General features: G+C 67.1%; 2 protein-coding genes across 2 annotated transcripts; both read right to left on the bottom strand.

Annotated features, from left to right (window-relative positions):
- Positions 1-1519: 1519 nt before the first annotated feature.
- Positions 1520-15689, bottom strand: IGSF9 (immunoglobulin superfamily member 9; the record flags this gene model as incomplete). The annotated part of the gene is made up of 20 exons (XM_084276676.1): positions 1520-1804; positions 1936-2081; positions 2360-3715; positions 4968-5013; positions 5238-5408; positions 6442-6526; positions 6694-6944; positions 7406-7581; positions 7679-7802; positions 7905-8055; positions 8311-8427; positions 8539-8679; positions 8760-8902; positions 9036-9181; positions 9353-9494; positions 9632-9749; positions 9907-10058; positions 11206-11358; positions 15163-15354; positions 15638-15689. 20 exons carry the CDS (start codon positions 15687-15689, stop codon positions 1602-1604), a joined length of 4065 nt encoding a protein of 1354 aa, XP_084132802.1. The 3' UTR covers positions 1520-1601.
- A 3023-nt stretch (positions 15690-18712) lies between these two features.
- On the bottom strand, positions 18713-21579 carry DUSP23 (dual specificity phosphatase 23). The gene is made up of 3 exons (XM_084276879.1): positions 21178-21579; positions 19613-19794; positions 18713-18891 (listed from the first exon to the last, which is right to left on the bottom strand). The coding sequence occupies exons 1-3, from the start codon at positions 21439-21441 to the stop codon at positions 18864-18866; spliced, it is 474 nt and encodes a 157-aa protein (XP_084133005.1). The 5' UTR covers positions 21442-21579; the 3' UTR covers positions 18713-18863.
- Between the last annotated feature and the right edge of the window lie 815 nt (positions 21580-22394).

Genomic DNA, 22394 nt, shown 5'->3' with positions numbered 1-22394 from the left:
GCAGGAGGGGGGGGAAATGGGGGACAGGATTGGGGGGCACTGGGGAGGATGGGGGGGGAAACGGGGGGCAGGATGGGGGGCAGGGGGGAAGATGGGTGTGGGGGGGCAGGATAAGGGGGGGACAATGGGGGCAGGATTGGGGGGGGCACAGGATAAGGGGAAACGGGGCGGGGGGGGAATGGGGGACAGGATTGGGGGGCACTGGGGAGGATGGGGGGGGGGAAACAGGGGGCAGGATGGGGGGGGGGGGGAAGGGGCCCAGCCCAGGGACACACTCGGGGGGGACACACAAGAACCGGGGGTGCCCCCGAAGGGCAGAACGGGGAGACCAAAGGACGGGGGGGGGGGGGCCCGGAGTGACGGCGCCGCAGCCCAGGGGCGACCCCCGGAACCCCCGGGGCCGGGGTGACGTAATCGCCCCGAAGCCCCGCCCCCATGACGCGCTGCCGCGGCATGACCATATAAGGGCATGAGGCATGCGGGCCACGCCCCCCGAGCTGCCGGCGGGCCACGCCCACCCCCCCGGGGTTTGGGGGCGGGGGGGTCGGGAAGCGGGAAGGGAGGGGGGGTAGGGGGGTGTAGAGAGGGGTACGGGGACAGCAGGGGGTGGATGGGGGGAAGCGAGGGGGGGGGGAGATGGGGGGTGTGCAGGGAGCATGGGGGGGGTAGGGAGGGGGATATAAGGGGGTGGGATGGGGGGTTCAGGGGTGGGACACGGGGGGGTTCAGGGGTGGGACACGGGGGGGTGGCAGGGGGCTATAGGGAGCATATGGGGTGGAGGGAGGCCGGGGGGTGGGACACGGGGGGGTGGGAGATGGGGGGTGTGCAGGGAGCATGTTGGGGGTAGGGAGGGGGATACAAGGGGGTGGGACATGGGGGGGTGGCAGGGGGCTACAGGGAGCATGGGGGTGGAGGGAGGGAGGCAGGGGGGTGGGACACAGGGGGGTGGGAGATGAGGAGTGTGCAGGGAGCATGGGGGGTGTAGGGAGGGAGGTATTGGGGGTGGGACATGGGGGGTGGCAGGGGGTACAGGGAGCATGGGGGGTGGAGGGAGGGGGTGGGACACGGGGGGGGTGGCGGGGGGGTACAGGGAGCATGGGGGGTGTAGGGAGGGATGGGGTGGGACACGGGGGGTGGCGGGGGGTACAGGGAGCATGGGGGGTGGAGGGAGGGAGGTACGGGGGGTGGGACACGGGGGATGGGATATAGGGGGTGTGCAGGGAGCATGGGGGGTGTAGGGAAGGGGATACAAGGGGGTGGGATGGGGGGGGTCAGGGAGAGGAGTATGGGGGGGCTATGGAGCACCGGGGGGACGCAGGGAGGGGTTATGGGGGCAGATGGGTTGGGGGGGGGGGGGAGTATGGGGTGGTGCAGGGAGGGGGCTACAAGACTTGGTGGGGGGCACTGGGAGACAGCGTACTGGGGGTAGGGGGAAAGACCCCAGGAAAGGAGCAGGGGAGGGTGGGGACCCTGGGGGGGGCGGCGTGGAATCCCATCCCCCCGCCACACAGTCTCAGCTCAGCTCTCACACCTCTTTATTGCACCCCCCAAACCAGGGGGGCCTGGGGGGGGGTCTGGGGGCTCGGGGGGTCACGCAGCCCCTAGAGCAGCGTTGCCAGCTCGAAGCGCTCGGCGCAGCACCCGCGGGGGCCCAGGCGCTGCCGCCGCCGCTGGGTCACCTCCTTGGGGCGCCGGGCAGCCGGGGGGTGGTGGGGGGACCCCGTACCACGCTCCCCACGACCACCCACCACCGCCAACGCCTCCGCCGACACCGAGCTCACCGGGGACGAAGCGCTGCCGGGCTCTGCGGGGGGGAGACAGGCAGCGTCTGGCCCTGGGGATGGGGGTGTTGGGGAGCCCCTGCACCCCCCTTTCCCCATCGCCTGGCCCCTGGGGGGGGGTGGGAAGGGGTGTTGAGGGGGGGTCTGTACTCACTTTGCCTCTCCAGGTCGCGTAGGGCGATGGTGGAGACGGGCCGGGCTGGGTCCCCGCTGCGGTAGAGCTGCAGCGCCTCGAGGATGTCAGACTCCAGGGCAAAGTCTGCGTCCCACTCGTAGTTCTCATCCACCGAGGTGTTCCTCCTGGGGGTGGGGGGGTGGGGGGGTGTCAGGGTGCTGCCCACCCCTGGAGCTGGGGAGGGGCAGGGGGGGACGGGGACTGGGGTGGGGAGTGATGGGGATGTCGGCGTGGGGGGTGATGGGGATGCTGGAGCTGGCTCCAAGGGCAGGGATGGGGGGACCCCATAGGATGGGGACAGCCCATGAGGTTGGGGACCCAAGAAGCCAAAAGGAGGGGGGGGTTGTCTGTGCCATGACCCCCCCCCCGTCCCCAAGCCATACCCCATCCCACCCCAGCTCACCTCTTCCCAGTGCCACCCAGCTCCATCCTTGCCCTGCCCTCCTCCAGCGCCGAGCCTCCGCTGTGCCAGCTGCCCCCATCCCCAAGTGGGGGGCCCAGGCAGTTGCCCCCCAAGGCTGGTGCCAGTGATGGGGGCCGGAGGAAGGATGCGCTGCCCCGGCCGCTGCTCTGGCTGGTCAAACTGCCCCTTGGCACCTTCTCCAGGGCAGCAGGATCCAGCCGCCGGGCCGGTGCCCAGCCGGGCTCCGCGGTGCCGGCTGGGGCCACGGCCTCAGTCCTTCTGCCACCGCTGGGAGCTGCGTGGGTGGGGGGCTGCGGGCTGGGGGAGCGGGGCCAGGCGGCAGTGCCGGGCAGCGCAGCCTTGGCCGGACCCAGGGGCAACCCGGGGGGCTTGAGGAGAGCAGCAGCTGGGGGGTTGGTGGTGTTGGCACTTGTGTCAATGCAGTCCGGGCACAGCGCCCGCCGGGCGGGCTGCGGGGAGCCCCCAGCCCCCCTGGGGCAGGGGGGCGAAGGGTGGTGGGGCTGGGGGTGGCTGCTGGCTGGCTGGGGGTCCGGCGGCTCATCCAGGGGGGGCCAGTCGCCATCCACACTCATCTCCTTGAAGAAGGGCAGGCTCAGGTACTGGAGGATCCCGCTCGGGGCCGGGGGGCCGGCGGCGGGGTGGCTGCACCCCAAGCTGAAGCTGGGGGATGCCGGAGGGTCGAGGGGTAAACGCGGGGAGCCCGGGAGGGGTAACGAGTCCCACAGGGCGCTGGCGGTGCCGGGGCTGGGTGCCAGGGAGCCGGGGCTGGCGCGGGGCTGCTCCATGGTGCTGTAAGGCAGAGTGGCGGCCGAGGCCACGGGGCTGATGTTGAGGATGCACAAGGCCGTGGCCTGGTCCTCCACGGGGCTGCTGCTGCCGTAGCCAAAGTAGCGGCCGTGGCGGTAAGCGGGGGGTCCCCCGGGGGTCTGGCCTGTGGGTCTGGGGCGTAGCAAGACCCCCTTGCGCCAGATGGGTTGTTCTTCCTCCTCCTCTTCCTCCTCCTCCTTGGCGGGCAGCGGCTCAGGCTGCGGCGCCGGAGGGTCCTGCCGGGGGGTTTGGGCGTAGGGCAGCACCCCGAAGCCGCTCTCCTGTGTCCGTGTGTCCGTCTCCACCACGAAGCGGCCGTCGGGGCCGCGGCAGATGCGCTCCAGGGGCACGTGCTCCCCGACGTGGCTCTCGTAGAGCGCGTAGCGCGAGCCGGCCCCGGCGATGCTCAGCCCCAGGCTGGTACCGGCCTTCTCACCCCACAGCAGCGTCCGGCGCAGGCTCCGGCAGGGAGAGGGCTGCAGCTTCAGCTTCAGCGTGCTGGAGGGGCTGCCAGAGCCACCAGAATGGCTGGAAGAGGAGAAGGGAGCAGCTGCAGCAACCCCCCCAGCCCAGCTCCGGGCTCGTCTGGATGCTCCTCCGGGCTGGGAGAGCTTGTTCTGGGTACCACGTCCTCAGCTAGCCCGCTCCTGGGCTTCCTCCTCCTCCTCCTGTCATCCAGCGCTCCCCCCCAGGGAGCTGTACCTACCCTGGACACCCTAAGCCTGGCACCCTCCTCCTGTGCTTCCTCCTCCTCCTCCTGTCATCCAACGCTCCCTCCAGGGAGCTGTTCCCACCCTGGCCACCCCAAACCTGGCATCCTCCTCCTGTGCTTCCTCCTCCTCCTCCTGTCATCCAACAGTCCCCCCAGGGAGCTATACCCCCACCCTGGACACCCCAAGCCTGGCACCCTCCTCCTGTGCTTCCTCCTCCTCCTCCTGTCACCCAACGGTCCCCCCAGGGAGCTGTTCCTACCCTGGACACCCCAAGCCTGGCACCCTCCTCCTGTGCTTCCTCCTCCTCCTGTCATCCAACGCTCCCCCCAGGGAGCTGTACCCCCCCTAGGAAGCTGTACCCCCCCTGGACACCCCAAGCCTGGCACCCTCCTCCTGTGCTTCCTCCTCCTCCTCCTCCTCCTCCTGTCATCCAACACTCCCCCTAGGGAGCTGTACCTACCCTAGGGAGCTGTACCCACCCTGGACATCCCAAGCCTGGCACCCTCCTCCTGTGTTTCCTCCTCCTCCTCCTCCTCTCATCCAATGCTCCCGTGAGGGAGCTGTACCCCCCCGGACACCCCAAGCCTGGCACCTTCCTCCTGTGCTTCCTCCTCCTCCTCCTGTCATCCAACGCTCCCCCCAGGGAGCTGTACCCACCCTAGGGAGCTGTACCCACCCTGGACACCCCAAACCTGGCATCCTCCTCCTGTGCTTCCTCCTCCTCCTCCTCTCATCCAACGCTCCCCTCAGGGAGCTGTATCCCCCCTGGACACCCCAAACCTGCCACCTTCCTCCTGTGCTTCCTCCTCCTCTCATCCAACGCTCCCCCCAGGAAGCTGTACCCCCCCTGGACACCCCAAACCTGGCACCCCACTCCTCAGACCCCCTCTGCAGCCAGCCCTCAGCCAACTGTGCTGGTGAATGGGGTGGGGAGGGGGGGGAGTGGCTGAGCCCCCCCAGGCAGCAGCGAGTGAGCGATGGGGAGCACAGCGAGATGGAGGGAGCAGCGTGGAGGGGAGGGGGGGGGGGGTGTGCTGGACAGATGGACATGGCATGGCGTGACTTACTGTGGAGGTGGAAGCTTCTTGCTGGGGGAGAAGACGAGTGGTGGATCTGGAAGGTCATGAGAACACAAGGGGATCACACAGCAAGCAACTCAAGAGTGACGATGAGGAGGCAGCGGCACCCACTCAGCCCTTTCTTGTACCACCCTCCCCCAGCCCCCAGGCTGGCCTGTCCCCTGGTCCCCAAGGGTCTGTCCCCCAGCACAGGATGCTCTGAGCTCTCTGGCAGCCCCGGGGATCTGGGTGGCTGCCCCCAGGCAGAGCAGCTCCTACCTTGCCTTCGCTTCTGGATGCGTGCGGCGCGCCGGCGGTTCATGATGCAGGCGGCCATGGTGCTGAAGATGACGGCCACGCTGAGGAAGCAGATGCCCCCGATGACCCCAGCCAGCACGGGCTGTGGCAGGAGCTCGGGCAGCTGGGTGCGGGACGGGTACACCTCCATGCCTGGTACACCAGATGGGAGAGGTCAGGGGCTGGGGGAGGCACGGCGCAGCGCCGGCACGGCGGGTGCCGCCTCCCTCACCGCGCTGGCATCCCCAGCCTCGGCTCTCTGGGTGCTGGGGGCTGCTCTGTGTTGGTGCTGGGGGCTGCTCTGCCTTGGGGTAGAGCTGGGTACCACGAGCAGGGATGCTCCATGCAGAGCTCTCCCACTCCCTGGCCGTGCCAGATGCACACGTGGAGCTGGGCGCTCGCACGGCGTTGGAATTGGGGGTCCCACTGGTGGGAGACTCGGGGTGGGGGGTGAGGTGTGGTGTGGGGGCTGGTTTGGGAGGGTCTGGGTACCACGAGCAGGGATGCTCCATGCAGAGCTCTCCCACTCCCTGGCTGTGCCAGATCCACACGTGGAGCTGGGTGCTCGCATGGCGTTGGAATTGGGGGTCCCACTGGTGGGAGACTGGGGTGGGGGGTGAGGTGTGATGTGGGGGCTGGTTTGGGAGGGTCTGTTTGGGAGGGTCGGTTTGGGAGGGTCTGTTTGGGAAGGTCTGGGTACCACGAGCAGGGATGCTCCATGCAGAGCTCTCCCACTCCCTGGTCGTGCCAGATGCACACGTGGAGCTGGGCGCTCGCACGGCGTTGGAACTGGGGGTCCCACTGGTGGGAGACTTGGGGTGGGTGGGGGGTGAGGTGTGATGTGGGGGCTGGTTTGGGAGGGTCTGTTTGGGAGGGTCGGTTTGGTAGGGTCTGGGTACCACGAGCAGGGATGCTCCATGCAGAGCTCTCCCACTCCCTGGCTGTACCAGATGCACACGTGGAGCTGGGCGCTCGCATGGCGTTGGAATTGGGGGGTCCCACTGGTGGGAGACTTGGGTGGGGGGGGGGTGAGGTGTGATGTGGGGGCTGGTTTGGGAGGGTCTGTTTGGGAGGGTCTGTTTGGGAGGGTCTGTTTGGGAGGGTCCTAGACCACGCTGGATGTTTTACACCCCTGGTGTGTGCCTGTGGGGAGGGGGCAGCGGGCGGGGGGCACCCCGGAGCTCACCGGCGGTGGAGACGTTCACCGTGTTGCTGGGGTCGCTGATGTAGCTGCCAGCAAAGGCCACCAGTCGGAATTCATAGAAGGCGTCCTGGGGAGCAGAGGAGGGTGGGGGGGGTGGGGGGTCAACCACAGCAGCCATGGGGGGGCTGGTACCACCAGATACCCCCCCACCTCCAGGGAAGGAGCAGCGACGCGGGTCACGCGTGTGTGTGTCCCCACCACGAGCTCCAGAGCTTCTCCTGCTGAGATTCCCACCTTGATGAGTCCTGGCACCAGGACCTGGGTCTTCGTGCTGGGGATGGAGCGGTCCAGCACCTCCCAACCACCCTTGTCCTGCCGCAGCTCCAGCCCGTAGCCGCTCAGGGCCACCGAGAGCTGGGCAGGCGGCTCCCACCGCAGCAGCACCCCGCGCGCCGTCTGGTTGGCGGTCAGAGCCTGCGGCGGGGACAAGAAGACCCTTATGGTCATGGCCGGGGGCTCCGGAGGCACTGTGGTCACTGGGAAGCCTGAGGAGAGAGGGGATGCTGGTGGGGGAGGTGATGTGGAGGGAGAAGAGGGGGGCAGGAGGAGGCTCCTGTGTGCTGGAGAGGGAAGGGAGAGGGGAGGGAAGGGAGAGGGAAGGGAGAGGGAAAGGGAAGGGAAAAGGGAAAAGGGAAAAGGGAAAAGGGAAAAGGGAAAAGGGAAAAGGGAAAAGGGAAAAGGGAAAAGGGAAAAGGGAAAAGGGAAAAGGGAAAAGGGAAAAGGGAAAAGGGAAAAGGGAAAAGGGAAAAGGGAAAAGGGAAAAGGGAAAAGGAAAGGGAAAAGGAAAGGGAAAGGGAAAGGGAAAGGGAAAGGGAAAAGGGAAAAGGGAAAAGGGAAAAGGGAAAGGGAAAAGGGAAAGGGAAAAGGGAAAGGGGAAAAGGGAAATGGGAAAAGGGAAAAGGGAAAAGGGAAAAGGGAAAGGGACTGGGAGGTTCCTCTCTCTTACCCCTGGGCACGGAGGTGACGATCTGGCTGAAGGGGCCACTGCCCAGCTTGTTCTGGGCCAGGACACTGAACTGGTAACTGGTGTCTGGCTGCAGGTTCTCCACCAAGAGGTGCTGGGACCCCACCGGCACCGAGAGCGACACCCAGTCGTGGTGGGCACGGGGAGGATGCTTCACCCTAAGGGGAGATGGGGGAGGAACCTGTGAGGCCAGAGCTGGGGGCTGCAGGGACACACACCCCCCCCCACCGGATCCTGCACCCCACAGGGACTCACAGGGGTGTGTACCAGACACTGAACCTCTGGAAGTATCCACCATCAAACCCTGGCTCCCAGGAGATGTTGGCTGCCAGCAGGAGCGGGGCCACGGAGACGTTGGTGACAGCGTGAGGACTGGTACCTGGGGAGGGAGCAGGGAGAAGCCTCATCACACCAGGGGGCAGGGGGTCTTCCCACCCCTTCCACCCCACCCCAGCACGATGCCAGCCCACCAGGCACTCACCCAGCACGTGGACAGTGGTGGCTGTGGTGACACTGGCCACCTGGTTGGTGGCCCTGCACTCCCAGAGCCCGTGCTGCTCCTTGACGAGCGGGCGGAAGACGAGGCTCCCGTTGCCATCCACCTGGGCACCGCTCTTCCCTGTGCTGCCAACCTGCAGGGACACCACCACGGTGGGCGACCACCCAGCCCACCCACCCACCACAACACCCAGCAGCGAGGGGACTCCACGTCCTTCCCCACCCCAGGCTGATTTGGGACCTGAGGGGCAGGACTGGGGGGCTGGATTTGGGGTGCACAACACAAGTGAGGTGCCCCAAGAGCCCCCTGTGAGAGATGTGACCCCACAGCCTGTATGGGGACACGGGCACAGCCTGGGAGTGATACCCCAGAGCAGCCTTCATCCTACCTTCACCCAGCTGACAGCTGGAGGGGGATCCCCCTGGGCTGAGCAGGGGACCACCAGCTCCCTGCCCACCTCTTGGAAGTATTCCTCCTTGGGGCGCACGGTGAAGGCTGGGGGGTCCTGGAAGAGAGGGGAGCAGGGTGTGGGAGGGATGCTGATGGGCGGCAGGGCAAGCCAGCGGGATGGTGGGATCCACGGGGGGCTGTGGACCCCCCTTGCCCATCCTCCCACCTTGAGCAGGACCCGCGTGGGCCGGGACTCGCCGGCGGTGCCGTAGCTGTTGTAGGGGGTACACCTGTACACCCCCAGCGCGTCGTCGTTCCCCGTGGCGATGACGATGGAGCCGTCCGGTCTCATGGACCAGCCAGGGAGCTGGGACAGGGGGGTTGTGGGGTGAGGATGAGGGGCTCAGGGGGTGGGAAAGGGGGGGGGGTGTCTGTAAGCGGCTGTACCTTATCCAGCTCCAACAGGCGCCCGTCCCGCGTCCAGCTGACGGAGAGCAAGGGGGGGTTGGCTCTGGAGGGGCAGCGGATCACACCCTGCATCCCCTTGGGCAGGTGGGTCTCTGGGAGCATGGTGGTCACCTGTGCTGGGTCTGTGAGGGCAAACAGGCTGCCAGGGCCCAGGCTGGGTGGTGGGGGTGGTGGGGAGGGGACACACACTAGGGTAGCTGAAGGGGTCCATGGGGACCCCTCCCTGGGGTGTCACTGGGGCTGCAGAGCTCTTACACAGCACGGTGAGGAAGGCGGAGGCTGAAGGCGGCTCCCACAGCCCGTTGCTGGGGATACAGGTGTATTTCCCAGCGTCATCCGGGGTCGTTCGCTGCAGCAAGAGGCTCCCGTCCACCAGGACACGGACCCGAGCCTGGAGCCGGCTGCCAGGGGAAGGGGTGGGGAGGGGAGGGGACAGCAGTGCTGAGCGGGGCACCCAGGACCACCCCTGCTGCCCCAAGACAAGCAAACCCCCCCCACACCCCATCAAGGACCAGCCAGCCCATCGGTGACGCCGGTGGCAGCCCGGGGGGCCGTGTTGGTGTCCCCCATACCTGAGGTGGAAGACGTTGGTGCTGCCCTGGAGCCAGGTGTAGGTGAGGTTCCCCGGGTACGCCTCAGCCTGGCACGCCAGAAAGGCATCTTGGGAGACGTTGACAGTGACATTCTGGGGTGGCACCACGATGACGGGCGGCCCTGCAGCGCGGGATAGGGAGGATGAGAAGAGCCAGGGACAGGGGGACCATGTCACCCCCCCCCCCCCCCAAAAAACCAAGCCCTTGGGGATGTGGTTTCTCCCCCTGTGCCCCGTGGTAGGGACAGGGGGCTCTCACCCTGCACCAGCACACGGGTGGTGTGGGTGACGCTGCCCTCCTTGCTGGAGGCATGGCAGGTGTAGGTGCCCGCGCTGGCGCGCTCCACGGCGGCGATGCTCAGCGTCCCGTTCCTCACCTGTGACAGCACCACACGCGTGGCACAGCCACCCAGGGGCAGGGGCACGCTCAGGGATGGAGGGGACAAGCCCATGAGACCCCCCCCCCCCCCACACACACACACTGAGGTGGTTGGGCACATGGGGAAGGGGAGGGGGGGTTGTCACCGTCCTCACCTGCACCGTGTCCCCGCTCTGGACAGCCAGGTCACTCCTCTTCCAGGTGACAATGGGCTGGGGGTTGCCCACAGCCCTGCAGGTGAGGCTGAGCCTGGCCTGGTCCTGCACCTCCACGAAGGCTGGGGGGGTCTCCAGGAAGGTGGGGGGTGCTGGAAAGGAGGAGGAGGCTGGAGCCTCACCCGTGGTTCTGGCTCAAGAGGACTTGGGAGAGCAGTGGAACCGGTCGCGGCTCTGAGAGGCCGGTGCTGGGCAGAGCATCAATGGGACTGGGAGCAACTGGGAGTGGGAGCAACTGGGAATGGGAGCAACTGGGAATGGGAGCAACCAGGAGCGGGAGCAACCGGGAGCAACTGGGAATAGGATCAACTGGGAGTGGGATCAACCAGGAGCAGGATCAACTGGGAGTGGGAGCAACCGGGAGTGGGAGCAACCGGGAACAACTGGGAATGGGAGCAACTGGGATTGGAAGCAACCAGGAGCAGGATCAACTGGGAGTGGGAGCAACCGGGAGTGGGATCAACTGGGAGTGGGAGCAACTGGGAATGGGAGCAACCGGGAGTGGGATCAACTGGGAGTGGGATCAACTGGGAATGGGAGCAACCGGGAGTGGGATCAACTGGGAGTGGGATCAACTGGGAATAGGAGCAACTGGGAGCAACTGGGAATGGGAGCAACTGGGAATGGGAGCAACTGGGAGCAGGAGCAACCGGGAGTGGAAGCAACTGGGAACAGGATCAAGCGGGAGCGGCATCAACTGGGAATGGGAGCAACCAGGAGTGGGATCAACTGGGAATGGGAGCAACTGGGATCAACTGGGAATAGGAGCAACCAGGAACAGCTGGGAATGGGAGCAACTGGGAGCAGGAGCAACCGGGAGTGGGAGCAACTGGGAACGGGATCAAGCAGGAGCGGGATCAACTGGGAATGGGAGCAACCGGGAGCAGGATCAACCAGGAACAACTGGGAATGGGAGCAACTGGGAGCAGGAGCAACCAGGAGTGGGAGCAACTGGGAACGGGATCAAGTGGGAGTGGGATCAACTGGGAATGGGAGCAACCGGGAGTGGGATCAACCAGGAACAACTGGGAATGGGAGCAACTGGGAGCAGGATCAAGTGGGAGTGGGATCAACTGGGAATGGGAGCAACTGGGAATGGGAGCAACCGGGAGCAGGATCAATTGGGAGTGGGAGCAGCCGTGAGCGGGAGCAACTGGGAATGGGAGCAGGATCAAGCGGGAGCGGGATCAACGGGGATGAAGCGGGAACGGGCTGAAGCGGGAGCGGGCTCAGCGGTACCGTTGACGGTGAGGTGGATCCAGGTGCCGTTCCGGAAGTCGGCGTCGGTGCTGTGCCGGTCCAGGAAGAGCACCCGGCACTCGTACCAGCCCTGGTCCTCGGCACGCAGCAGGTCGATGCGCAGGGAGGCTCCTTCCTCCACCCGCACGCGACCTGCGAGCCCAGGACGCACCCTCAGGGACAGCTCGGGGACAGACCTGTCCCCAGGCCACCCTCCCACGCTGACACGGCCCCACCACGGGCTCAGGGGCTTTGGGAGGGGGGTCGGGGGGGGTCTGGTGTCCCCCTGCATGGACACGCTGCCTGTGGGATGCTCCCGCCTCGGCTGGTGCCATCAAGGGGGGAGAGGGGCTGGGAACAGCCACGGGACAAAACCTGGGTGGCTGTGTCGTGGTGGAGGTTGGTGACACCCACATTCACCCCTTGCACCCCCCCCCTCACCATCAGGGAAGAGGGAACACGCAGTGGGGGGGGGCTCAACCCTGCAGCCCCCCCCCCCCCGCCCCAGCATGTGCGCCCCGAGCATCGGTCCCACCGCCCCCCACCCTGCCTCCTCTTTGGGCTGTCAGCCCACCCACAACCCCCCCCACCCTGCCCCTCATCTTCCAGGGACCCTTCCCCCGCAGCCTCAGCCGCCCTTTCCCCCCCCCCCAGACCCACCCCCCAGCCGTCTCACCCTTAGGAGCCCTGCTAAGCCCCAGGCACCCCCGCACCGTCCCCTCTCCCCGCAGCGTGGCAGGGGGGTGGGGGGGGGGACAGGACATCCATCAGGCCAAACCCCTCACAGGGATGGGGGCTACAGACCGCTCAAGGGGCTCTGTGGTGGGGTGGGGGTCTCCACGGTGGTAGGAACCCCCTCCCCAACCCTGAGCAGGCGTCCCACGGCCTCTTTGGTGAAGAGGAGGCTGAGGGCGCGGAGCGGCGGCGGGCGCAGCTCGTTAATCCCCTGGGCTATTATCAGAGCCATAATCGGCTCAGGCGTGCAGCAGGCAATTGGCTCAGCCCTGGCCATGGGTGCACAGCCAGAGCACCCACTGGCCCACCACCCCTGGGAGTGCCACACACCCCGCCCACCCTACTGAGCACCCCAAGGTTGCCCCACACCGGGGGATGCTATCGCCCAGGATGGCACCCAGCACCCCCCCTGTGCTCAGCTCCGGGTACCAGCGCAGCCACAGATGCTCCCAGGGATGTCCCAGAGCTCCTGGGGAGCGGCTACATCCTAAAATCTTTCCAGGAAAAGCCAGTTTTGCCCAGTTTCCCTCCTCCCCATGGGTTCTTCCACAGCTCAGCACCACACGTGCACCCCACGAGGTGCTACGGGGAGGCTGCGTCCTGCCAAACCAGCCTGGGGAGGAGGAGGAGGAGGAGGAAGCAGGCTGGTTTGGGGACAGGCTGGGTCGGGACAGGCTGGTTTGGGAGCAGACTGGTTTTGGGGGGCAGGGACTGGCTGGTTTGGGGGGCAGGCTGGGTTGGGACAGGCTGGTTTGGGGGGATAGGCTGGTTTTTGGGGGCAGGGAGGGTGCTGAGCACTTAAGGGGCTGGATCTGAGCAGCTCCCTGTGCAAACCCAGCTCACAAACCTTTCCCAACAGCACCCAGGGCTGCTCCCAGCTGTGCCCCCCACCCTTTCCCTGCAGCTCCCCCCCCACCCCAGCCAGCTCCAACCCTGACCCACAGCTTCTCCCACAGCTGGAGAGGCTGGGGATGGATGAACGATGTGGGTGCCCCCAGCAGCACCCCTCACAACACCCCAGCTAAACCCTGAACATGAGGTGTGGGGGGGGCAGGAGCAGAGATGAGGAGGGGGGGGGACACCCCCACAGTGAAAAACCCCCAGGACAAGGAGCATTCCCAGCCCCTGGGAGCCCAGGAAGCAGGGGAGAAACCTCATCCCTGCCTGCAGCTGCCAGCTCCCAGCCCCACAGAACAAAGGTCCCTTTGGAAGGGATCAGAGTGGCCTGGGGACGCCCCCAGCCTCCCCCTAATCCCCCTCCCTGTGCCGGCCCCAGCCCCCTCCCCTCCTCTTCCACCACCCTGTTGATAACAAAACCCACTGCTGCCCTCCAGACCAGCATCCCCCAGTGCCTGGCAACCGGCATTCAGGGGGATACAAAGGGGGGGGGGGGGCTGCCCCAGCTGCTGGGCTTGGTGGGGATGGGGTCCCCAAGGCAGGGACCCCCAGCCCCGCTCCAGGCTGGATGACAGAAGGGGACCCCAGCCCAGGATGCTGTGAGGATGGGGTGGGTGTGGGGGGAGCTGGCCCTGCTCCCCCAAGCCACCCAAGGGCTCTCACAGAGGTGGGCACAGCCCACCCCATCCCCAGGATGCCCCAAACCCCCCCTCAGGAGTGACAGAGGGGTGTCCCCAGCCCCCCCAAGATGACACCTGAGCTGCTCACCCTCACCCCACGCTCACAGCCCCAGCTCTGCCCTCCATCCCTTCCCAACCCCCCCCACCCCACACCCCACCCCATCCTCCTTCCCATCCCAGAGGATTGAAAACAAGCCTCCCCGCTGCCATGGTGACGGCCACAGCCCCCCTGCCCACCCACCTCGCCCTCATTCCAGCCTCCAGCCCCCTTCCCCCAGCAGCCCAACCTGCTCCCAGTGCCCCTCCCTGCCCCCTCCCAGGGGCTGTGCTGGCAGCAGAGGGGGGGGGGTTGAGGAGGGGGGGGGGGGCAGGCAGGATGCTGCCCGGCCCTTCCTGGGTAACCAGAGCTCCTGCAGCCCAGGGGCCCCAGGTAACAGGAGCCCAAGCCTGGGGCCTCCAGGAAAGCAGGTGCCTTGTCACCAGAGGGTTTTTTGTCACCGGTCCCACGGAGCCAGCTCGGGGCTGGCTGTGGAGCAAAAGGTGTCCCCAGGCATGAGAGGAAGAGGTGTGCCCCGAAATTGGGGTGTGTGTGTGTGTGTGTGGGGGGTTGTTTGGCTCAAGCTTCCCCCTGGCTCCACTTCTTCAGGCAAGGTTTTGGCAGCGGGGAAGGAGCTGGTGCTCCAGCCCTCCCCATCCCGTCCCCAGGGAGGGTTTGGTGTGTGGGTGCTACAGGGTTTTTGGGGGTCAGACCCAGCCCTAAACACCAGCCAGCCCTTCCCCTCATCCCCATCCATGAGGGACATCCTGTTGGTGCTGCCAGGGATCCCTCAAGCTCTTTAAATACCCCGTGAAGAGAACATCCCTCTCCCACGCTGCAGCCCTTCCCAGTGCAGCTTTACTCCAAATCCCAGTCAGCCCAGTACCACCAGTTAGCAGCTTCACCAAAATCCCTTCCCCAGGCTCAACCCACACGGTGCGAAGCAGCATCCTGGGCATCCTCTGGCACCCCACTGCCACCAGCTGAACCCCCCCCGCCATGGGATGGCACTGGGACACCACAGCCCAGGCACGGGCAGGTGGGTGCTCAGCTGTCCCCCTTCCCAAGCACAGGGTGCTGGGGGAGGCCCCAGCAGCCAGAGGCCAGGGTGATGGGAGCGATTGCTGTTGTGCTGCTGGGAGCCTCCTTGCCTCGGGAGCATCCTGCTCGAGCTGGGGGCTGCATCTGCCTCGCGATGCTGGGTACCCACATCCCTGCTCTGCCTCCTCCTCTGAGCAGCCCAGGGGCTGCTGCACAAGGTGGGGGCTCTGTGCTGCTCTGGGGACTTTCCCCACCTCCCCCACCAGCCCCTCACGCTGCCCAGGGGCTGGATGGAGAGCCCGGGGCTGGAGGGAGAGCCCCACACTTCCCCACCGCCCCGGCAGCGTGATTAATGCGGTCTGACAGCAGCAGCCCCGGGCTGGGGCCCAGCTGAGGAGCACAGGGATGCGGGACACCGGAGCCACCCCCTTCAGCCTCCACACTGCCCCCAGTCCCTTCCAGCTGGGGGGGATGCTGGAGCCAGCAGACCCCTTCCCACCTCATCCCAGCCCCCCCCCCCAACCCCATCCCCTACAAGAGCCGTGCCCGGGGCTCTCCGTGCCTTACCGATGTACTCGGGGTCGACCCGCGGCGAGTAGAGCCCAAACTTGATGAAGATGGGCAGGACGAAGCCGAAGCGGACCCACTCGATGACGTAGAGGGGGGGTCGCTCCTGCTGGGCGTCCAGGAGGTCGCAGCCCAGCACCGCGCTCTCCCCGACGCGCCCAACCACGGCCCGGGATTCGCTCTGGCCGCTGCCTGCCGGGACCGGGGGAGGGCAGAGGAGAGGAAGAGGGGAGGGATGAGCCCCCTCCGACGGGGACGGGATGCTGCCGCCGTACCCCGAGTCCCGCATCCCATCCCGCCCCCTCCCCACCCCGGCTCACCACGTGCGCTGCGACCCCCGCAGCCTCCCGCTTCCCAGGGGCTCAGCACCTCCCTGGAGCGGCCCCACCGGCAGCTCAACCGCCCCCACAGCCCCCGGTTCGAGTCCCCCCCCCACTCCCGGTGCCCCGGGTGGGGCCGGTGGCTCCTTCCTTACCCTCAGCGCCGGCGAGCAGGCTGAGGACGGCGGCGCGCAGCCACCACCGCATAGCCCAGGTCCCCTCTCCGACGGGGCGGGACGGGACGGGGCGGCGGGGGAACCACCGGGGGGCCGGAGCCTCAGGGTCCGCGGACCGGGGGGCTCCGCCGGACCGCCCACGGCTCACCGGCCCCGGGCGGGGGGCGCTGACGGCTCCGGGTCCCGCCGCTCCTCATGCCCGTCCCGTAGGGGCTCTGCTCGGGGTCCGGCTGGGCTCGGCTCGGCTCGGCTCGGCTCGGCTCGGCTCGGCTTCGGCTTCGGCTCCGTCCCCTCCCGGCCCCGCGCTCCGGCCGCCGCCGTCGGGCGGCCACAAACAAACCCGCGGCGCCGGGAGGGGCCGCCCCGGGACACGCCCCCCCACCCTCCCCCGCCCCGCCTGTTGCCATAGCAGCAGCCAATCGGAAGACAGGCGCCTGGCGTCTCGAAACGGCCAATAGGGAAGCGGGAGTGGGCGCCGCAAGGGGTGCTGGGAGTTGTAGTTCCGTGTGGGAGGGGAGAGGGTCTGTGTGTCCGTCTGAGTGAGACACGGCTGCGGGTACCGGGACGGGGCGCAGGGGGGACACGCGTGGTGCCCATCGGGGCTGAGCTGTGGCGCTGCCAAGCCGGGCTGGGCTGTGCTGGGCCCTCCCCTGCCACAACACACCCTGCCGTGCCAGACCATGCCAAGCCATGGCACACCGTGCTGTGCCGAGCCCTCTCCTGCCACACTGCACCACATCACGCCATGCCAAGCCATGCCAAGCCCTCTCCTGCCATACCACACCACATCACACCATGCCAAGCCATGCCATGCCATGCCAAGCCCTCTCCTGCCATACCACACCACATCACGCCATGCCAAGCCATGCCAAGCCCCCTCCTGCCATACCACACCACATCACACCATGCCAAGCCATGCCATGCCATGCCATGCCCTCTCCTGCCATACCACACCATGCCATGCCAAGCCATGCCATGCTGTGCTGTGCCATGCTTTGCCATGCCTCACCACGCCTTGCCATGTCATACTGATCCCTCTCCTGCCACACCACACCACACCCCAAGCCATGCCATGCCATGCTGTGCTGTGCCATGCCTTGCCATGCCTCACCACGCCTTGCCATGCCTCACCACGCCTTGCCATGCCATGCCCTCTCCTGCCATACCACACCACACCACACCACATCACACCACACCAAGCCATGCCATGCCACGCCATGCCAAGCCATGCCATACTGAGCCCTCTCCTGCCACACCACACCACACCCCAAGCCATGCCAAGCCATGCCACACTGAGCCCTCTCCTGCCATACCGCACCACACCACGCCATGCCAAGCCATGCCATGCTGTGCCGAGCCTTGCCATGCCTCACCACGCCTTGCCATGCCATGCCCTCTCCTGCCATACCACACCACATCACACCACACCACACCAAGCCATGCCATGCCACGCCATGCCAAGCCATGCCATGCCGAGCCCTCTCCTGCCACACCACACCACACCACATCACACCACGCCAAGCCAAGCCATGCCACACCACCCACCCCCCCGCGCAGCCCGGCGGCAGCACCACGGCGCCCATCTCCCCCTGCCCTTCCCCGCCCCAGACGTCTGCTCCCTAATCCCACCCTAAATGCGTCCCTGGCGCGGGGACGGCCACCGCCGCCGTGTCCCCATCCCGCCAGGCTGAGCCGGAGCTGGGCTGCCCGCCAGGCCGGGGGCTCTGGAAGGCCTGGAGGGACAGGGACTGACCGGGGAGGGGACATCCCCCCCCTCTCCCCGTGTCCTGTCACCACGACAGAGCCCGGCATCGAGGCCCAAGCATGGCCACGGCCAGGCCGCGTGTGCCAGGCCGGGCCTTGCCCCGTGGCACCTCCGAATCCCGGGAGTGGCACCGAACACCGGGTTGGGGATGTTGGGACAAAGCCCCCTCCATCCCAGCCCAGCCCCCCTTCCCTGGGGCAAAGGGGGTGGGGGGGTGTCCAGGGTTCCCCCCCGTCGGCCCGGCCTGGCTCGGCCCCCTGAGCCTGGGAGACTATTAAGGACAGAGCTAAAGTAAGAGGAGTTAAAGTCAGTAATTCTGTGCTTAAGCTGCTTTCCTGCATCTCCCAGGCCCATGTGAGGCCCGTGGCTCCTGCGGGCTTAGGCGCTGGGGCTTGACGGTGCTGCCCCATCACCCATCCCTGTCACCCCCTGCGTGGGGCTAAGGAGGGGCTGGGGTCCCCCCATCCTCAGCCAGCCAGCACCCCCGGGGAAGGTGTTCAGGCAGAGAGGAGCACCCCTACGTGGCTCCTTTCCACTCATTTTTGGGGGTGCCAAAAGAGCACCCCACCCCCAGTCACCCCCTCCATCCCCTCCCCAACCCTGGGTGCTGCGGGAGGAGTTGGGGTGTGGAGAGGGGGGGACACTGGGGGGGCAACAACCACCCCAAGCCCACCAGCTGGCTCCGAGCAGGGCACAGCCACCCCATCAGCGGGTCCCACTGCCTCAGAGAAGGGAAGGTGATGGGTTTTTGGGGGGGTTCAGAGCAAAGTTTGGGGGCGCAGAGCTGCTTGGCAGAGGCAACGGCCCCAACCAGCTCAGGGCGCGGGCGCGGCGCTGGTGGCCGGTTGAGCGCCAAGGCGTCCCCAGCCATGTGCCACCCGCCGGGGCAGCGGGGACGGTGACACCTCTTGCACTTGGGATTTAAATGCCACCAAGGTTAGAGGCAGCTGAGAAGAGATTTTCAGGATTGGACTTTTGGACAGAGATGCCTAAATTCCACCTAAGCTTCGCTTATACGCACCAGCGCCCCAAGGCCGGGCCTCGTGCGCTGACGCAGCCGCCGCCGCCTCCCGCGCCGCGTCACCGCGTGACCGGCTCCAGCGCCGGGTCTGTGGGTGCTGGGAGTGGAGCTGCTGGTGCTTCCCAAGGAGCTGAGGTAAAGCAGAGACCCACAGAGGGGTTGGGACCCCCCCCATCCCCCAGCCTGGAGCGTGGCTGCTCACCCAGCCGCGTGGCGCAGGGTTGGGTGCTGCGTCCCGGTTCCCGACACACACAGAGCTGGAGAGGAGCCATGGGAGAGGCTTTTTAATGTGGGATGGGGCAGGGAGCGGCACTTTGGGGCTGGGGAAGGGTCCCCCCCCTGCCCCACATCGTTTTGGAACACGGTCTCCATGGGTGGCACCTGGCACACGCTGCTCCAGGGAGGTGGTTGTGTCGTGCTCACGTCTCCTCGCCGTCCTCTCCGGCGCTGCGGTGGGGCAGAGCGCAGAGTCAGGGTTGGGAATCACCTCCAAGGTCATCCAGCCCACCCATCCCACCACCACCTCTGTCACCCACTAACCCTGAGGGGCTCACCCACCCTTTCCTTGAGGGATGGTGACTCCACCACCTCCCTGGCATTGACATCCCCCCAGTACCACCAGCTGTACCCCACCACCTCCCTGGCATTGACATCCCCCCAGTACCACCAGCTGTACCCCACCACCTCCCTGGCATTGACATCCCCCCAGTACCACCAGCTGTACCCCACCACCTCCCTGGCATTGACATCTCCCCCAGTATCACCACTTCCCTGGCCAGCCCGTTCTGACACCCAACTGCTCTTCCTGAGAGGAAATTCCTCCTCATTCCTAACTGGAACCTCCCCTGTCCCAACCTGCAGCCGTTCCCTCTGATCCTATCACCACTTACCTGCGAGCAGAGGCTGAGCCCAGCTCCCCACAACCTCCTTCCAAGGACTTGGAGAGAGCCATAAGCTCTCCCCTCAGCCTCCAGGCTAAGGATCCCCAGTTCCTTCACGCCCCTCCAGACCCTTCCCCAGCTTCACCACCCTTCTCTGGGCAACCACCCAGCTGGCCCTGGGGAGCCAGAGCTCCACTCCCGCTCGCCACTGCTGGGATGACACCAACCACGGCCCCAGCACGGCACGAGGGACCCTCCTGGGAGAGTGAGGCAGGGGCTGCACCTACCCACCGCGCTGGCAGAACCGGATGACGGCTTCCTCCTGCTCCCGGGTCTCGATGGAGCCGGGCCGCAGCCGCCGGATCTCGCGGATGGCGTCCCGGCCGCTCATCTCCCGCGCCCTGGCCAGGTAACAGGCCAGCATGGTGCCCGTCCGGCCGTGGCCCAGCATGCAGTGCACCGCCACCGCCTGCCCAACAGCCCTGCGCCGTCAGCTGCCGCGGCGGGGTGAGGGGGGTACCCCTCCCGGGCTCCCCAGCACCACCCCTCGGTGTCACCCCCTCCCCACACACCTCGGTGGAAACCTGGGTGATGCCTCCAGCCCACCAGCTGTACCCCACCACCTCCCCGGCATTGACATCCCCCCAGTACCACCAGCTGTACCCCACCACCTCCCCAACACACGTCCCCCCAGTACCACCAGCTGTACCCCACCACCTCCCCGACACACGTCCCCCCAGTACCACCAGCTGTACCCCACCACCTCCCCGACATTGACAACCCCCCAGTACCACCAGCTGTACCCCACCACCTCCCCAGCATTGACATCCCCCCAGTACCACCAGCTGTACCCCACCACCTCCCCGACACACGTCCCCCCAGTACCACCAGCTGTACCCCACCACCTCCCCAGCATTGACGTCCCCCCAGTACCACCAGCTGTACCCCACCACCTCCTCAGAACTGACATCCCCCCAGTACCACCAGCTGTACCCCACCACCTCCCTGGCACTGACATCCCCCCAGTACCACCAGCTGTACCCCACCACCTCCCCAGCACTGACAACCCCCCAGTACCACCAGCTGTACCCCACCACCTCCCTGGCATTGACATCCCCCCGGTACCACCAGCTGTACCCCACCACCTCCCCGGCATTGACATCCCCCCAGTACCACCAGCTGTACCCCACCACCTCCCCAGCATTGACATCCCCCCGGTACCACCCGCTGTACCCCACCACATCCCTGGCACTGACATCCCCCCGGTACCACCAGCTGTACCCCACCACCTCCCTGGCACTGACATCCCCCCAGTACCACCAGCTGTACCCCACCACCTCCCCGGCATTGACAACCCCCCAGTACCACCAGCTGTACCCCACCACCTCCCAGCATTGACATCCCCCCAGTACCACCAGCTGTACCTCACCACCTCCCCAACACACGTCCCCCCAGTACCACCAGCTGTACCCCACCACCTCCCCAGCATTGACAGCCCCCCAGTACCACCAGCTGTACCCCACCACCTCCCTGGCATTGACATCCCCCCAGTACCACCAGCTGAACCCCACCACCTCCCTGGCACTGACAACCCCTGGTACCACCAGCTGTACCCCACCACCTCCCCAACACACGTCCCCCCAGTACCACCAGCTGTACCCCACCATATCCCTGGCACTGACATCCCCCCAGTACCACCAGCTGTACCCCACAACCTCCCCGGCATTGACAGCCCCCCAGTACCACCAGCTGTACCCCATCACCTCCCCAGCACTGACATCCCCCCAGTACCACCAGCTGTACCCCACCACCTCCCCGACACACGTCCCCCTCCCGGTACCGCCACCGGTACCTCCCCGCGGGCGTTGGCCTCCTCCACCAGCTGCAGGAAGCTCTGGATCTGCCCGGGCGTCGGCGGGGTGAAGTCGGGCACGCGGAGCCGGTGGAGCCGGATGGCGGGGCAGCAGCCGTGGTGGGGGGGTGCCCGTTCCGACAGCGACACCAGGTGCCGCACGCCCTGGCCCAGCAGGAACCGGTAGTGCCCCGGTTCCCGCGGCATGGCCAGGCCCGCCAGCCGCCCCGCCGCCACCCACGAGAAGTTGGGGGGCTCAGACATCGACGGCCTGGGGATGGGGGCTGCTCTGGGGACCCCGGGGATACCACTGCCAGGGCCCCCAGGATCCGCTGCCTGGCTCCCCCCAAACACCACCCAGGACCACCAGTTAGACCCCCAGCCAGGCCCCTGGTACCCCCCGTTCAGACCCCCAGCACCCCCAGGTCAGACCCCCAGCCAGGCCCCTGGTACCCCTGGTTCAGACCCCTGGTTCAGACCCCCAGCCAGGCCCCTGGTACCCCCAGTTCAGACCCCCAGCACCCCCTGGTTCAGACCCCCAGCCAGGCCCCTGGTACCCCAGGTTCAGACCCCCAGCACCCCTGGTTCAGACCCCCCACCCAGGCCCCTGGTACCCCCAGTTCAGACCCCTGGTTCAGACCCCCAGCCAGGCCCCTGGTACCCCTGGTTCAGACCCCAGCACCCCCAGGTCAGACCCCCAGCCAGGTCCCTGGTACCCCCGGTTCAGAACCCCAGCACCTCTGGTTCAGACCCCCCACCCAGGCCCCTGGTACCCCTGGTTCAGGCCCCCCCCACCCCCTGGTTCAGACCCCCCACCCAGGCTCCCAGCACCCCTGGTTCAGACCCCCAGCCAGGCCCCTGGCACCCCCAGTTCAGACCCCCAGCACCTCCAGTTCAGACCCCCAGCCAGGCCCCTGGTACCCCCGGTTCAGACCCCCAGCACCCCCAGTTCAGACCCCCACCCAGGCCCCTGGTACCCCCGGTTCAGGCCCCAGCACCCCCGGTTCAGACCCCCCACCCCCCCGGTTCAGGCCCCATCACCCCTTGATTCAGGCCCCCCAGCTTAGGCCCCAGCCAAGCCCTTGCTACCCCCGATTCAGGGCCCCGGTTCGAGCCCCAGACACCCCCCCCCTCTCACCCCCCCCCCCCGCATCCCGTTCAGGCCCCTGGCACCCCAGTTCAGGCCCCATCCAGGCCCAGCCCCCCCGGTTCAGGCC

Source organism: Gallinula chloropus, assembly GCF_964237585.1.
Source record: "Gallinula chloropus genome assembly, chromosome: 29".
Lineage (NCBI taxonomy): Eukaryota > Metazoa > Chordata > Aves > Gruiformes > Rallidae > Gallinula > Gallinula chloropus.
The sequence above is the reverse complement of the archived record's forward strand: the minus strand, read 5'-3'. Positions and strand labels throughout refer to the sequence as shown.

Excerpts from the sequence above, each read along its gene's own strand:
- DUSP23 (XM_084276879.1), bottom strand. The coding sequence starts at position 21,441 with ATGTCTGAGCCCCCCAACTTCTCGTGGGTGGCGGCGGGGCGGCTGGCG. Across the intron at positions 19,795-21,177 it reads AGGCCAACGCCCGCGGGGAG|GCGGTGGCGGTGCACTGCAT; the intron begins GTACCGGTGGCG and ends GCTGTTGGGCAG. Across the intron at positions 18,892-19,612 it reads CGGTTCTGCCAGCGCGGTGG|CGCCGGAGAGGACGGCGAGG; the intron begins GTAGGTGCAGCC and ends GCCCCACCGCAG.